Source organism: Mangifera indica, chromosome 1 (genome assembly GCF_011075055.1).
Source record: "Mangifera indica cultivar Alphonso chromosome 1, CATAS_Mindica_2.1, whole genome shotgun sequence".
NCBI classification, from domain to species: domain Eukaryota; kingdom Viridiplantae; phylum Streptophyta; class Magnoliopsida; order Sapindales; family Anacardiaceae; genus Mangifera; species Mangifera indica.
The window spans coordinates 21,131,063-21,147,652 of record NC_058137.1 but is presented as its reverse complement, the minus strand read 5'-3'; the positions used below and the strand labels follow the sequence as shown (position 1 = coordinate 21,147,652).

General features: G+C 32.1%; 1 protein-coding gene across 7 annotated transcripts; it reads right to left on the bottom strand.

Annotated features, from left to right (window-relative positions):
* Positions 1-97: 97 nt before the first annotated feature.
* LOC123225988 lies at positions 98-13,205 on the bottom strand. Of its 7 annotated transcripts, none has more exons than XR_006504237.1 (19): positions 13,025-13,201; positions 11,746-12,238; positions 10,832-10,923; positions 10,104-10,268; positions 9,608-10,001; positions 8,444-8,562; positions 8,275-8,347; positions 7,973-8,193; positions 7,837-7,881; positions 7,241-7,313; positions 5,953-6,144; positions 5,379-5,479; positions 5,194-5,275; positions 4,224-4,379; positions 3,129-3,257; positions 2,520-2,690; positions 1,168-1,227; positions 917-1,077; positions 98-316 (listed from the first exon to the last, which is right to left on the bottom strand). XR_006504237.1 is itself a non-coding variant. In XM_044650410.1 (18 exons), exons 1-18 carry the CDS (start codon positions 13,063-13,065, stop codon positions 976-978), a joined length of 2,706 nt encoding a protein of 901 aa, XP_044506345.1. In that variant the 5' UTR covers positions 13,066-13,202; the 3' UTR covers positions 670-975. The 7 variants fall into 7 exon arrangements, 4 of the variants coding, with proteins under 4 accessions (XP_044506345.1, XP_044506330.1, XP_044506353.1 ...); XR_006504235.1 differs by lacking the exon at positions 98-316 and adding an exon at positions 670-832; XR_006504241.1 differs by lacking the exon at positions 98-316 and adding an exon at positions 670-816.
* Between the last annotated feature and the right edge of the window lie 3,385 nt (positions 13,206-16,590).

Here is a 16,590-nt window from a genome sequence, read left to right as displayed (position 1 = left end):
CATTCAGTTCAAACATGACCTTTTGGTATACAAAAAGGTCATGTTTTGGTTGGTATCTCTATCAAGCAAATTACTTTGAATCATAATAGGGCTCCTGTGAACTGAAAATTCTGCCACGGATGATTAAATATCATTTCCTGTGCTGGATTCAAATTGTGTTCATAGGCAGAAAATGCAATTCATCTTCCTCTTTTGATCATCTCTAAATATTCTATTTGCTTTCTTCCTTCAAATTCTAGGTTCAATGCCAGTGATCTTTAGGAACCAAGTGGAAATGGCATTGGAAGAGACCAATGGGAGTCCTTCATATGCATGCCTGCACAAGCAGTTCCCAACAAGTCTACAACATATGAAGAAAATGGAAAACCCATAACTAATCATAAGGGCTTTCTCTATATGCATCATGAATATGATATGACAGTAATATTACAGACTACCTTTCCTAGTCCTCATCAGTCGCCCACTGCAGAACTCATCTCATGAAGTTCCAAGGACCATTAGGGTCTACAAGTTACAACTGGTTTTCCAAAAGAATGGATTGGAGCAGATATCCTAATCTTCAACAACGACCGTTGGTGGAATGAAGATATAACTTCAAAGATGTACGATCTATCATTTCCCTCACATAAATTTTATAGCATTCTACTCTCTAAAAGGAAATTAAGAATCTACACAATGCTCGGAGCTGAGCCCCTCAACAATCATTTCATTTCAGATGCAATCAAACAGATGAGAAATGAAAACAGGAAGGTTCAGGAGCAACAGTCACCCCTCGTTCAATTGTGAGCCAGGCACTCCTGCTAATGCTCCCCCAGACTACAGCCATTGGTGACTATAAATGGAATGAGCTTCTCTATTTTTACCTATTACCCATGGAATTTAAAACAAAGCAATTTCACCTAGGTAGAAAAATTACCTCGTATTGGGTTTGATTCAATTTTAGGGATGTATTGCAACAAACTGCGCCAGTGCTTCTCATACATTTTCATCGGGGTCCACTTCCCTGGTTTCCATTTCCTTAACTTTCTCAAGCTGCCTCAGGAGATCCAACCTTTCTGGTCCATATGTGGAAGGTATCTGTTTGAACAACACAAATGGCTTTGTGATGTATGGACATGAAGTTTCAAAGAATTTCAACAAAAGAGCTGCCATGGCGAAAATGCATACCAGAGCTGGCACATATCTCTGAATAGCAGCCAACATGGCTGCGTGACCAACTGCAGTAACCTGAGGCACAAAGGTTTCCTTCAGATTATGTCATAATGATCAATGGTTAAGAGACTGTAAAGTAAAAATAGAGTTTCCTCGATTATACATTTTTTGCATAGATTGGCACACAACTAAATTAGAACTTTATACATAAATTCATTTTTGTATACTATTTTAATGCTTTAGCATTAAGAAACTAAAGTACCCATCAATTAAGGAACTGTACAACAGGCCCTATTACAGCCATGTAACAAAAGTTAATAGACCAAAAGGGCAGGATGTGGTGTGTGGCATTTAGATAAGCTAATTCTAAATAAGTATAATCATCAAGAACCTAAAGACCCACCAGAATGAAACTTGTCTAAATCTGCCTTTCATGAGGTGTTTAAAGCAATATTAGACAGTTCAACATCCCAAATTATTAAGATCTAAGAACTTCGTTTGAGAACCCAAGCAGATAGGTAAAAGAACCGTAATTTAACACATAAATTGTAATGATTTTAAAACCGGATCGGATTGGCCGGTTCAACCTGTTGAACCGAGAACTGGCCGATTCAACCTGTTGAACCGAGAACTGGCTCCAAGTCCGGTCCGGTTGATATAAAAATACTATTTTTTTAATTGACTCGATCAAATCCGGTCAAAACTGGGTTTGACCAGTTGAACCGGTCAAAAACCGAATTTGACCAAGTTTGACCAAAATTTTGAATTTTAATTATTTTTTAGTAATTTGATTATTTTTTATTAGATTGGATGAATTTTTAAAGGTTTCTAAGGAAAAATAAAATAAAAAAGAAGAAAAAAATCTCATATCTATTAAAATATCTTCTATAGACAATAATTTATAGAATTATATTTTTTTTTTTGTATTATAAAATTGAGACTTTTTTATTTTACTTGTTTCATTAAAATCAAATGAATAATTGTTACTCCTTAAAACGGATATGTTCTAATTTTCGTAGGTGTGAGTATCTTGATTGATTTTATTTTTTACAAATTTTTAAGCAAAATCTATTCATTATAATTTGATAATAAACTGAACCGGTTGATTCTCCAGTTAAACAAATCAAACCAAAAATCAGTGAGACAACCGATTTGATCACCGCTCCAGTTTTAAAAACATTGATAAATTGTAATCACATTAATGGGTTAATATGGTCCTTTTGTTTGCTTAAATATGAAGAGAATAGTAAACTCAAATAACCAGGGTTAAGATTTAGAATAATGAATCATGACACAGCAACTAAAGAGAATTTGAGGACAAAGAATGATTATAAGCAGAAGAAAAATAATGAGAATATGAATTTTACCGGCAGAAGCATTAAAACACCGATAGGTACTACAGAAGCTAAGTCAGTGAGAGTTCGCCGGAGAGCTTGCTTTTCTTTCTCTGTCAATTCATCTCCAACCAGTGCCCTCCTAAGCAACCCTGTCGCAGCAGCAACATCAATAGCCAGAAGCTGAGTTCCTTGCCAGATATCCTGCTCATTGATTCACAGCAGACACATCTAAGAATAGACGCTGAAGGTTAAGACCCAGAAAACTCTAAATTCAGAGATCAACTTGATGAATAATCAACACAAAACATCAAATAAAGTGCCCATATGTGGATAGGTTAAGGCTCAATTCTCAATGATCTCCTCACCAAAGGAATAAAGCTTAATAAAAGCAAACACTCATCTCAGGGTTCCTAAAAGATGGAACAAGCACAATATTTGCATTGATGGATGCGTTAATGGGCATGAAAATTATGGGGTGTCAACAAATGGTTTTCAGAGTTTCCACCTCTTCTTTTCATAGTCCAGTTCCCCAATGCATTTAGCACGATTATCTATTTCAGTTTTAAAAGCTAAAACCACAATATCACTATCAGACAACAATCATCTTTTGATAGGTAGAAATTCGTATGTTATGCATACCGTGCTAGTTTCTTTTAGTTTGTCAATTGATTTTTCAATGATATTTTCATTCTTCTCAACCTGGACTGATTGAGTGTCTCTAGCTTCATCAGTAGTGTGGTTAGCACCATCATTCATAATCTTGATATCCTACAAAGGGAAAAATTATAATTAGGTAGTTAGAGTAGGTTGCCAAAATCATAAAAATATTAAGTCAAAAGTACATACGCATTTCTCTTACCCTTCACACTAACAGACTTTTTTTAAATAAGGTAACAGAACTTTTGCTTGGATGATATGCCCTCCTTAAATGATAGCAGTGCCTAAGGCCAAATCAAGAGGGCATTACCTAGGTGTCAAGACAACAATGACTTACTGGAAAAAAACAACAATTTGGTACATATATCTCCTAAGTTTATGTCCGTATAAATCACCAGATCCTGCACATGCTTCAGACTTAGGAATTTGGTAGTGATCATATATTTCCCTACCAGTCTTAGTGAATATCAGAGCACATTGCTTTATACTTAATAAGGGAAGCAGACTAACAATCTCATAACTCATTTAAATCCTAAGGGTTTCATTAAGTTACAACTGCTACAGAGAATTGGGGAGACCAAGATGCCAAGGAGAAAAATTGCTTATCTGAGAAAGACAAATAATGGGGGAAATCATAAATGATATTAATATAATTGCAAATAAATTAATCGGTAGAATATCCCAAGAGGTGTGACATGGTGTATGGATTTTAGGATTATGTGAAACTGAAACTTATTGTTTATCAGGTGCAAATTCATAAATGAACTTACAAAACTAATTGGCATATAGGAATATTCAATCAAAATAGAAGAGACACCATAAGTGATGCATATATTCCATTAGGTCAAATCTCTTTAAAGTTCACAAAAGGACTATTATTAACGGAAATGCATAAAAAAAAATGTTAGAATATTGCTAATTTGAAAAATAATATGAATGTTAACACAGTGTAATATTACAAGAAAAAGCTCCTTGCTTTTCTCATAATGTATAGTGTTCAAAGTGACATCTCTAATAATATAACTAAAACCAATTCAATGTATAAAAAATCTTATTTCTCAAATTTATGGGATATACCTCATTTTCTGACTGATCAGCACTTCTTTGAACTCTTTTCTTAAGTTCTATGAGCTCATTTCTTAGAACCTCAAAGCGGTAAATTTCGTTGGACTCTGAGTTTGCAACACCTTTGTTTGAAGTTGTCAGATCAATATATTCATTACCCTGCACAGACTAGCCAGTCCAGCTATTTTCATAACAAAGCTCACCAGATATTAACAGAAAAATGATATTTGAATTTCATAAACCAATGTTCACAAACCAAATAAAATTAAACAAAGTTTTCTCTACAGCATCAACATTCATTATGCCATGAACTGAAGAAAATTTTCTTTAGCTGATAAAACTTCATTAAAGCACTCCAAAGCAATGTACAGTTAGTACTAGGCTTCCTTAAGTATATATTGTTGACTTATCCGAGAAAATTACATGTGAAAAGAGCTTCTCTCAACTTCAACTGAAGTGATTAGTCAATCCACAATGTAGAATTTGGACTCAACGACTACATATCAGGAAAGAGGCTCTAACAATATCTAGACTATGATGATTATAGGATATCTGGAGACAAATATATATTATGTTTCCTATTCAATAAAAGCAGAACTGAACATTTGCAAGTAACCTCCAAAGGCCGAATGAAAAACATTAAGATAAATGGCAAGTCAATAACAATCAATTCTAATACTTGAGCAGATAGTTGACATTAAGAATTTGATGGACAGTAGCAATATAGGAAAGCTTCATCCATAATCTAGGATCCACAACAACACAGATCAGACAAAGAGATCAATGGTGTTGCTTTTCATGATAGATCTATATATTGATGCAGGCCGCAATTAGGAGGCTCTGACACAAGAATTTCAAGATTTCTGCTAATCCAATTGGCAACAGACTTTTGAAAATAATTACAAAAGTATATAATATGATACTGAAAAAATTATTGCAAAGAGAATAATGCTAAATGACTTGTTAAGGAGACTGATCATACATATTCATCAACAACGGATAACTTAGGCTCAGGCTTCCTGGTGCGAGGGCGTAAAAAGAAGCTCCAGAATCCATGAGATTCACTGAAAATAAAAAAGGTAGAAGAATTAGCAGTTCAGTATGGCATAAAAACAATGGCCAAAACAGGAAGATTGAATCACATTGGCAACTGCAGAAACTTCAAACCTCTTGGCCCTATCCGGAATTACGTTAATACTTCCCTTTTTGCCCTTCAAGTATATTTTCTGTCCGCTAATAGAAGACTGGGAATCACTGTCATCATCTCCCTGGATGACCAGTGTAACAATGGCAATAAGAAATATTGTCATTTTTCATAAAAGATATTGAATGCACATAAATGACCATGAAAAATTTGTGAAAAACTATTTTCTCTTTATTTTTTCTTAATTATTAGGATGAAGCATTAAAATTTTGGATATGAGGACAATTGTCTTTAGAATCACAGTTTGAAAAGTGTAGGAAAAGTCACATGAGCAACCAAACTATTAATAGCAACATCAAGTTTCTAAAGAGGATGTATTGGACCTAGTAGGTTCTTGGTCTTCAGGTATATGATTAGCAATTTATTCGATGAAATCATGCTACTGAAAGCAATAAATGTAATAGACAGATTACAGACTGCTGTTGAAGTACAACTAATATTGACTTTTAAGAGAAAATGAATGTCTCAACTGGAAAAATAAACCAATAAATAATGTTTTTGGGCGCATGATTGCAAAATAAAAATGGTGATTAATACCTGCTTGAGAGAAGCTGCTTTCGCCCTGAAAGATGCTTCTAGGAACTCAGTCTCTTTCTTAAGTTTTCTTATTTTCTCAAGGTCAGAACAAGCAGCTTGCAACTGCTCTTTTCCAGATGTAGAACTTGCCAAATGCAATTCTTGAAGCAATTTTTCGAGTCTCATCAAAGCTTCTTCAACACTCTCCAATGCCTAAAATTTAATGTAAATAACACCACATAATTATATAAGGCATGGCAGAGGGACTAATGATAGGATTGATAATCCCAAATATGCAGGTTAAACACCCCATGAAAGGCTATCAATATATAGCACATTGCAATACGCAAATTTTAATATCAAAATATATGTAAATAAATAAAACTGATAAAAGTTCATTAACTAGTACTTTATTATAATATTAAATCCATCATACGGTATAGCAGCCCAACACAGCAGTTCATGTAGCTTACTTTCTGATCAAGACCTTTCAATTTCGGAGTGTTTAAACAAGATTTTGTTTCCAGATGGAAATTAATGTATGCCTAGTCACAAAACCTAGTGAACCCTTAGTTCACATAATAAAGAGAAAATGGCATCAAATGGTCCTAAAAATCTGCAAAAGCACATGAAAAAATGTATAAAATAAGGATGAAAGAAGATACTACGAGCATAAATGCTAAACAATGATGGTCAGCTTGTGAAGGATTTTATTACCTACTGGTATATCCTGTATGACCATCAATACAGAAACCAACAATCAACTTCTACCCAGTTAGAGCAGGTAGTGCTTTTCCAGTTGTATTTTCCAATACATTACAACATAAGCATCATATTCTTACCCAACAAAAAAAAATTATAAGTATTTACTACCAGAACTGCTTATGACTATTTATATTCCTAACATAAAGTATCCAGAATTTCTGCAGATCAATTTATTGAAGCAATATAAAAACCTAAAACCACACCAAAGTTCCAATTACAATTTCAACAAATCAGCGACGTTCGTATTTACAATGTATGAAAAAAAAATTTCCTCAAATAGTTTGGCAACACATCATCTGATTAAACAATTAGGCTAATTCACAACAGTTAAGCTATATTTCAAGAATTATTTTAAAGAGTAGGTTATAATGCACAGTTCATGACTAATTGATCAGCAAGAAAGCTAGTATTGACATTTTGAAATCCCTTGCTAAATTTTAGCCAGAAGAGACATAACAAAGTTCTGAATTTCACATCAGCATAGTCATTATAAAATATGGTAGATTTTCAAAAGAAAATATTTGTTAAGGGAAAAGATCAAAACCTTATCAAAAGAATCTGAATCTTTCTCAGCAGGTTGATGAGTTCCAGATTCAGTTCTCTCTGTCACCTCACTTCTGCATGACATTTTCTGAGTAAGGATTGTCTGAAAGCACTAACAATTAAAAAAGCATAAAGTTCCTATAATTGCGACACTTATTTAAAAAGAGGGAGTTACTAGATTTTCCATACTACAGAGTGCAAATTAATGAACAATAACAATAAGAACTCTTGGGGAAAAGAAGAAGAAGAAAGAGATCACCACAATGAAAAATGGTTCATGAAATTCAAAATGAAGTGTGTCTATTGAACAACATTGCCTCTTAGAATCTTCCTAGGACTCTCCTCTAACTCTCAGCATATTGCCTCTTTCATAGCAGTTAAATTCAACCACCCCCAAACTAGTAAAGCATTCTTAAAGCTCTTCAAGTATCTACCAAGTTGTAAAATATTGATGCGTAACCAATATCAAATTGACCAGTTCACACATGCAGATGATATATTATTGACTCAGTATCATATCCCTGAAAGAAATAGTGATTCTATGTCTATACAAGAGAAAGTGAAAGAGAGAATTATTTTGAAGAAAAATCAACTTACCTTGACATGCCAAGTTCTTTCATGCAGTCCGTCAACTTGTTATGCCTAGACATTAAAGAAAGAAGATTGTTAAAATCACTTTATTTATATTTGATCCTGCATTGTTCTATAAATAGTGAACCGTAAGCATAATTACCCTCTAGACAAGAATTTTGCTGCCTTAACATTTATAGGGTTCTCCAGCCATTTACTGTATTTAATAAAGCTCTGCATCCAGTGAGAACAAACATCTAACACTTGGGGGATAACTTCAGCATTAGGGGGACCATCTCGTTTACTTTTGTGGCCATGGGACCGTCTTGGGGTGCCAGTATTACCAGGATAGAAAGGAAGCCAATCTAGCTCTTCACAAACTACCTGTTGATTGAAAAGCAGAATGAGTCGCCATAATTTGGCATAAAGCATGTTCATGATATGGGAATAACCATACATGCTGACCTCCACATACAATTGATAAGAACTTATTGATGAAAGTTGAGGATAGTATAACACACTGCCTCCAATAAGGTACCTACATCAAGGAACCAGACAATAAGTACCAACAAAAACCATATAACGCAACAATACACATGAAAGAAAACAAAAATTGTGATATACCAAAAGTTACCTAATGAAGCCTTCAAGAGGATCGTCTATGACATCAAATCCATTTACAGATAGAAAGGATTGTGTACTTCTACCTAAGGCAATAAAGAATCCAAATATTGCCAAATCTCTCTCCAAAACCTGATAACAGGTTCCACACATTTAAGGCATTGATAGTAGATCCATGCAAAAGTGTACAGGAATTCAGCATAGTCACCAGCCATTTTATCATTTTAACCATTTCTTTTTAAAAGTAATTTTTATGTTAACTTTTCCATGTGGTGTAAGAAGATTTAAATAATAAAAGGACGTAGGAGAAACATTCTGTTTCCATTTCCAATTCTAGAACATTTTTAGGTTCTCTTTTCCTAGTCAGGCCTACCAGAATATACAAAGCTTAGAGATATAACTAGTGGAAGAAAAGTAATGGGTGGCGAACATCCAAAGATTGTATGCAAATTTAAGCATTATGGTACATATGCACATTTTTTACTAGAATTTTATTAAAATTGATATGCGTGAACAAATTAGAGTTGAATATGAGTCGAGTCGAATCAAGCCGAGCTCAAATATGGGTTGACTCGAGTTTTGCTTGAATCCTAAATGACCACTTCAAGTTTGAGCTCGAGCTCATTCGAACTGGTTGAAGATGTCGTTAGGGGTCATTGGCAAGATAAATAGTATTCCCAACAGGATAAATAACATGGCCAGCAGGATGAATAGTATTATCAACAAGATGACTAGTATCGTTAAAGGGAGATTCAAATTGAACTACCAAATTGAAACTCCAACTTGAATTCAGTTTGAATCAAGCTGCACGCCTATTCGAGCTCAACTGGCTCAATTCAAATCCACCCCTAAAACAAAAAGAGAATGAATGGGGCTACAACACTTCTTTATTTATCTGCTACTATTTTTCCCTTTTCTTCTTCCCTATACATCCTAATCATTATTCCTTCAAGATGACTAACAACATATGTTAGTGATTATTTTGACAATCAGTAAGTCTCCTCGTTACAGTAAATTATGTTTCAAGGACGTTAGATTGAGGTCTAACACTTATGTTGTCCTAGGAGATTATTAGTATCAAACAAATCCTAGTTCAAAATTTTCATTTAATAAGCCACCATTTGAGTTTTGAAAGGTTGACAAACACACATATGGTCTCTAAAAGCATATCACTAACCTCAATTCTTTCGGATGTCATTAGTCTAGACCATATTTTCTCCCTATCTATAGCTTGTTGAAGTTGCTTTTGTATAAGATCAATCCAAAAAATAACCTCTTCGGAACCCCGATCATCTTTCACTCTACATGTTGAAGCTCGAGGACCAAAATGGACAAGAAATTCTCTATCGAGACCAGTATCCTTTACAAGATAATAAGCTTCGCGTAAGGGAATGATATCAATCAACATGTCCATCAATCTACCAGTTATATCTGGGATCATGGAATAGAACTGAGAGCAAGAAACTTTGGTCGGACCAAGTTTTAAGATTGCAACAATGCAAGTTAATGCAAGCATAAGGAGTGAAATGTCGCTGGCATTTCCCAATCCCAAGGACAAGCCTTTCCCAGTCCTGAATTCAAATTTATAATAGCAAAATTATTACCACAAAAACTTTCAATCATCAGTGAATTTATAAACTTCAACAAGAAGTAGCATGAAAGTAGAAACGCACAGAGCAGTAGCAGCAGTGAAACACTGGTCCTCTTCAAAAAAATTCACAAAGGATGCCACCACCACTGGAATTTGCTCAGACCAAAACCACTCATAAGCTTCAGGTTGCTTGGTCGACAGTTTATCCCTAATTAAGCTCTCTAAAGGAGCAGATTGTCGGAATAAGCTGCAGTAGTGCAATGGTAAAATCAAACTGATCAGATCAAATGACTAATTGGATCTCACACTACAAATGATATAAAATTAGAAGCAAATAGAAACACAAAAATCAACATTACAATTGGATTTTACTTTAAAGTAAAAAAGGGACAAACATAGCCCATAAGTGCACAAAATAATTGATAGTCCCATTGACTAACACAGTGCAAGTTTCTGCCAGGGTTAGGATAATGAAAAGTGAATGCCAGTGATGCTCATTACAAAATTCTAAAACTTCGTAATCAAACTTCCTAACAACTGAGCCTAGAAAGACAAAGAATTAATGGTAATAATGACGTAAAATATGTATAAGAATCAGTATTCAAATAGAGAAACACATGTCATATTCTTGTGTCATTAAAAGGAGGGAGCTCACTAAGTGCCAGTAAGCAAAAGCTCTTGTTAGGAGAGTTTCTGATAAATGATGAAAAAGTTTTGGACAGAGAAAAGACTAAACCCGACAAGAGGCTGATATGTTAAATGCCAATAACATATGAGGACTGATGGCCTCATATACAATTGATTCACTACCTTCTTTGGACAAAAACGTATATATCCCTGTCTCTATCATCACCCCGGGATGAAATCTCACTTGCAGCTTGCAATAATGAATATACAGAAGCCTGGAAATTCATGCAACTCCATAAATTTTATGATGTTTGCAACCATATAAAGCAAATAATGGATAAGTTAAAACCTTAACTTGTCAATTGGCGCAAAGAATCAACAATCAATTCCCAACAGCAGAATAAAAAGACAAGCAAAATAGATAAATAAATAATAGTGTTAAAGTTCTATTACAGTGCACCTAATTAAACATATAAGATGTATGAAACTTTTAAAGGATTATGTGGTCAGACTCAAAATCATGAAAGAATAATGTAGATTTTCTTAGTTTTTTTCTCTTTTCTAACAAAACAAAATCAAATATAACCAAACAAAAAACACTTTTTTTTCCCAAGTGCTAGCATCAAGACACAAAAACATCAAAGACAAACAGTAATAGACTAAACAATTAACAGAAGAAATATGAATAAAAAATTCTTACAATTTAGGACCCACATACAAATCAATGGCATAATAACAGATACGAGACATTGAGGTAAGGTTTTGTCATCTAAAAACAAGAACATGAAAATCATATCTTCCCACAAGAAAAACAAATAAACAAATACAGCCAAATGGCAATGCTTTTTTTCCAAAAAAAAACCCTACCAGGGAAGTCACAAAGTGATGTAACACTTGAACGCTTTCAATTACAACATATGGATTATTTAAGACAAACATATAACAAAATGTGCTGCTTTGTGGAGATGAAATGAAAAAATATAGCCAACAATCAGTAGATAATACATAGTAACTATGTGACACAGTGCATGCTTGTCTCTGAAGCACCAAAACCTAATGTATTCGAAACAATAAGTATCAAAAGTTTATAGAAAAACCTGATAAGAGAGTGTTTTTATCCATGCATTCCGATCTACACCCAGCCAAGCTGTTGATAGCCAAGCCAAGTTGGACAGTGAGCCCTGTTCTTTTATAGCCAACTCGAAGACTCTGGCTGCATCATGCAAAGATTCAACAAGTCCATCACAGTAATCTTTGCCCTGCAGTGATTGTTTTAGTTTGACCCTCATTTCCTCAACATTGGTACTGGTAGTTGCTTGAGGACTCCCATTGACAGTTACACTGTCATCTGAAGATGCAAGGGGCAAGAAATCTCCCGCTTTTCCTGATTTACAATAGTTCACAAAATTCTTCCTAGAACCCACCAAATGGTGATTACGACTGTAATTTCCTTTCTCTAAGATAGAAAGTCTCCGAAAGTTTCTCTTCCTAGCATTGCCACAATTACTAAACGGGTAATCCAACCCAGCTCCTCTTCTACAGGAAATACATTTTCTGATCGAAATTCGTGAAAGCCATGGATTTGACGAACTGCGAATACAATTTCAAGATTAAGCTATGATTAAGAGTGGTCTCAGTCCTAGGATTTAAGCAAACAATTTAGTCTTATAAGACTACTTCAATGGGCTTTTATAGCTTGCATCATAACATGTTATTTCTTTCTCTATTTCCTTCATTAGGTTTCCCTAATCCATTCTATAACTAAAATAAGCCATTAGTCAACGTGTATGTTCATAACGTCCCTCGCATAACCTTGTTTCCACCAAACTAGGACTAAAGAATAAGGCCTTTTTCTTTCTATTATAACCACAACAACATGCTTACAGGCAACATATAAAATGATCAACGGACAAGCAATCTGTAATATTGAATTGATTCACAAGGTTTACATAAAAATAACAGCCACTATAAAGAACACACTCCTGTTTGTCTAGTGTGAAAGTCACGGAAAAGAAATAGAATAGTAAGTACAAGCTGTTAGGTACCATTTTTCAAACACCTTTTCAGTATTACAAACATAGAAAACGTGTTCAGCATTGTAATCAACAATTATTTTCTAGAAAACACTAAATTCACTATAATATGTTCCCATTGTTTTTCAAATAAAAAAAAGAAAAGAAAATTCAGGAAAAAAAATTATTACTATTCCTCTCCAAATAATCAATAACAGTGAATCGTTAATAGTTAAAATTAGAATTTCAAAAGCAATTCATAACGCGATACTCAACTAACTTCACTTATTAATTCAAAAACGAAGACAGAAAGCTGAATTATAAACGGAAATTAGGATTAAAAATAATTAGGAAGTGAGAATACCAGGAAGAAACGAAGGACTGATGATGTAATTTAACTGCCATGAAACAGAGAGAAAATCAGTAGCACTGTAGCTGTTTGGTTAGCGGGAACTTGGAGAGGAAAGTTGGGGAGAGTTTGAGAGAGAAAAGAGAAAGAGAGGGGGCGGTGGCAGAGGAAGCTTTATCCGAATACGTGGAAAAACAAATGACACGCAGATACGGTGTATGGTCTTTCGTTAGGCCACATAATTGTTCCACTGTGGGAAGCGTTGGCATATCAGTCTGGCCCAATCATGAGGTCCAACTTGGGGTATAGAATTTAAAAGCAATTTCCAAAATTATCAAATCAATATTTAATAACATTAAAAGGTAGTTTAGTTACAGTTTTTAAAGATTATTTTGATAATTTATTTTTTATTTTTTTATTTGATTTATCAGTAATAAAATATTACGGTAATCTTCAATTATCAATACTGACGTAATAGGTAATATAGATGATAATCTGATTATCACTTTCACCTTAGTTATCTAAAGATTATCAAAGTAATCTTGATTTTATTATAATTATATTATTATTTATTAATTTTTTGAGATAAAAATAAATTTATTTTTAATTAATATGACAAACAATTTAAAAATAATTATATTTAAGAGCATTTAAGTAAAATAATTTTTTAGTAATTTTTTATTATCTTTAATCAAACACAATAATTATTTATACCTACCAAATTTTATCAAACACAGTAATCATTTATACCTAGTAATCTTTTAAGTAATCTATCTTTAAGGTAATTTTTCTATTTTGGTAATAAAACATTACCAAATCAAACACCCCTTAAGGGATGTTTAGTTATTAAAATTGAAAAAATATTTTAAAGATAGGTTATCTTGAAATTATTATATATAAATTATTATGATAAAATTTAATAAAATGGGTAGATATAAATCATTATTATATTTGATTGAACATAATAAAAAAATATTAATATATTATTTTACTTAAATAACCTTAGATATAATTATTTTAAAATATATTTTGTATTATTTATTATATTAATTAAAAATAAAAATTATTTTTATCCTACAAAATTTAATAAAGAAGAATATAGTTATAATAAAATCAAAATTATCTTTAATAATCTTTTAATATGTAAGATAAATATGGTAAATTATCTCTTATATTACTTATCATATCACTATTGATAATAAAATATTATCAAAATTTTTTTTACTTATAAATTAAACAAAATAATGTAAATAATAAAATATAAATTAGTGAAGTAATTTTTAATAATAAAACTAATTTGTTATAAATTGGTATATTTTTACATATAATTTTATTAATTTTATATATAAACTTTGTCTCCCTTTGTTTAAATAAATAAATACCAACTTCAGTAAATAGTATAAACAAATGATTAAATGGCCATGTCTTCATATAATGTTAAGTATTGTATAAAAAATTTTGAGTAATGTTATATATATAATTTTAAATACAAAATTAGATATTCAAATAATATGTTATCATATGATTAAATATTACTTAGTAAAATATAATTTTAATAGATAAAATTACGCCCAGAAGGTAAATGATATTTTTTTAAATTCTCTCATTTATCTATTGAAAAATATTATTTATCTCTATGCGTAATTTTACCAACATACTTATATAGAAAATCACATTTTAACCTCTTTATAAAACCATGCCTACTAACCAAAATTTTTCTTCTTCATGTCAAATTTACATTTTCTTCCACAAATAGTCCCCAACTCTCTCTCTCCTAAATCATATTTTTATCAATAATCTACAAATTTTTACTCAAAAAATTTCACATTTATCATTGAATGTATATCATTTAGTGGATGAGAGAGAAATTATTTATAATTATATTAGTGGTTATATAAGTAACGTTGCTGTTATATCTTAATGATATTTTAGATTCAAAAAACATTTAGAGTTTTGTTATAGATTATGGAGCTTACAATATGTTTTAAATTGATAGATTTTGATAATGAGATTGTTGAAATTGAGAGCTACATAATGCAATATATTAGGGTTTTGTTAAGTGTTTGGATGCTAGAGATGACAAAAAATTTTTAATTATGTGATATGTTTGGTTATATTTTATAACTTTTAAAACATTGATTAAAATCGTATACACCTCAAATTTATAAGTAATTGAAAAAACGTGTCGATTTTGAAGTTTCACCATTATTTGGGATATTATTTCAAAAATTTTAGTGTTATGATTTAGGGTTTATAAACTAAACTTTCAAACATATTGAATGAACATCGAAAATTCACCCTCATTTCGTCTAAAAATCTCATGCTTATACATATGTACTCTTCAAGTCCAACCAGGGCCAAAGTAAACCTCCAAAACCACAATACCATAATATTGTATTTAATTATAGTCCAAATGACTATTTCCCACTTAAGGTTTAGTATGAATACAACTTCTCACCTATTAATTATCAAAAATTCAAATATTTACCTTTTTGTTAAATTTTATTATTAATATCAATGGTAAAATTGTTATTTAATAAAAATACTTTAAAAACTAAAATTTTATCACATTTTCACCCTAAGTTTAAAAATTAACAAAGTCAACCTTATCAAAAATTTTGAAAAACTTACATTACCCCTTGGGTTTTTGCAATAATTATTGACGGTTGGAGACGACAACGACGACGATATTCTCCCTCCCTATTGGTTTCTCTTTCAACCGAGGTCTATTTCTGACCATCATTGGCCGTCTTCACCCCCTATTGACAATGCAACAAAGAGACAAAAATTTGAGTCTCTTCGTCGCACCGTTGGTGAGGGGAAAAGATGGCTGAAAATAGAGTGCGACTGAGAGAGAAGTCAAGAGGGAGGGAAAACACCGTCATCTTCAACTACCGACAACTGCTGCAAAAACTCTAAAAGGGAAATTTTAATTTTTCAAACCTTGGGTAAGAGAAGGTGGGATAAAATTGTTAGTTTTAAAGTCTGATAGAGTAAAATGTAATAAATTTATAATTTTTAAAATATTTTTATTAAATAACAATTATCCTTGACAATAACAATAAAACTTAACAGAAAGATGAATATTTAGATTTTCAATAATTACCACATGAAAAATTAAATTTACACCAAACCTTAGATGGGAAATAATCATTTGGCCTTAATTATATTAATTGATTATTTGGCATAACCCTAGAGTTATTAATTATTTTTTCATACACCCCTTAAAAATTGCAAATTTAATTAATAATTTTCCTTTATCTAGTCTACATGTTAGTACTGTGAATTTGGAATTAAAAAAAACCATACATTTTGAAGACCAAGAAATTAATAGAAAATTACATGTATTTGGAATTAGAAGATACTACTAAATTGGGACGAAATTGAGTTTCATTGTTAAAGAGCCATGATCATCAATGCAATGCAATATACTTCTCAATTTCCTCAAACATTTGAGAATTAATTTTGTCAATCGTGGCCAAACGTGAAGATCAAAAAAATTACATTAAATATTATCAATTGAAAACTTCAGTGAACTATTGTTAAATTCATTATATTTGCTTAAAATAAAACAGAGGGCG

What these genes read in the sequence shown, in the direction of transcription:
- LOC123225988 (XM_044650395.1), bottom strand. Translation starts at nt 13,065, where the DNA reads ATGGCAGTTAAATTACATCATCAGTCCTTCGTTTCTTCCTG. An exon ending in TGACATCCGAAAGAATTGAG is followed by an intron (nt 8,563 to 9,607) that starts GTTAGTGATATG and finishes ACCTGTTATCAG; the next exon opens with GTTTTGGAGAGAGATTTGGC. An exon ending in AGAGATATGTGCCAGCTCTG is followed by an intron (nt 1,078 to 1,167) that starts GTATGCATTTTC and finishes TTGTTCAAACAG; the next exon opens with ATACCTTCCACATATGGACC.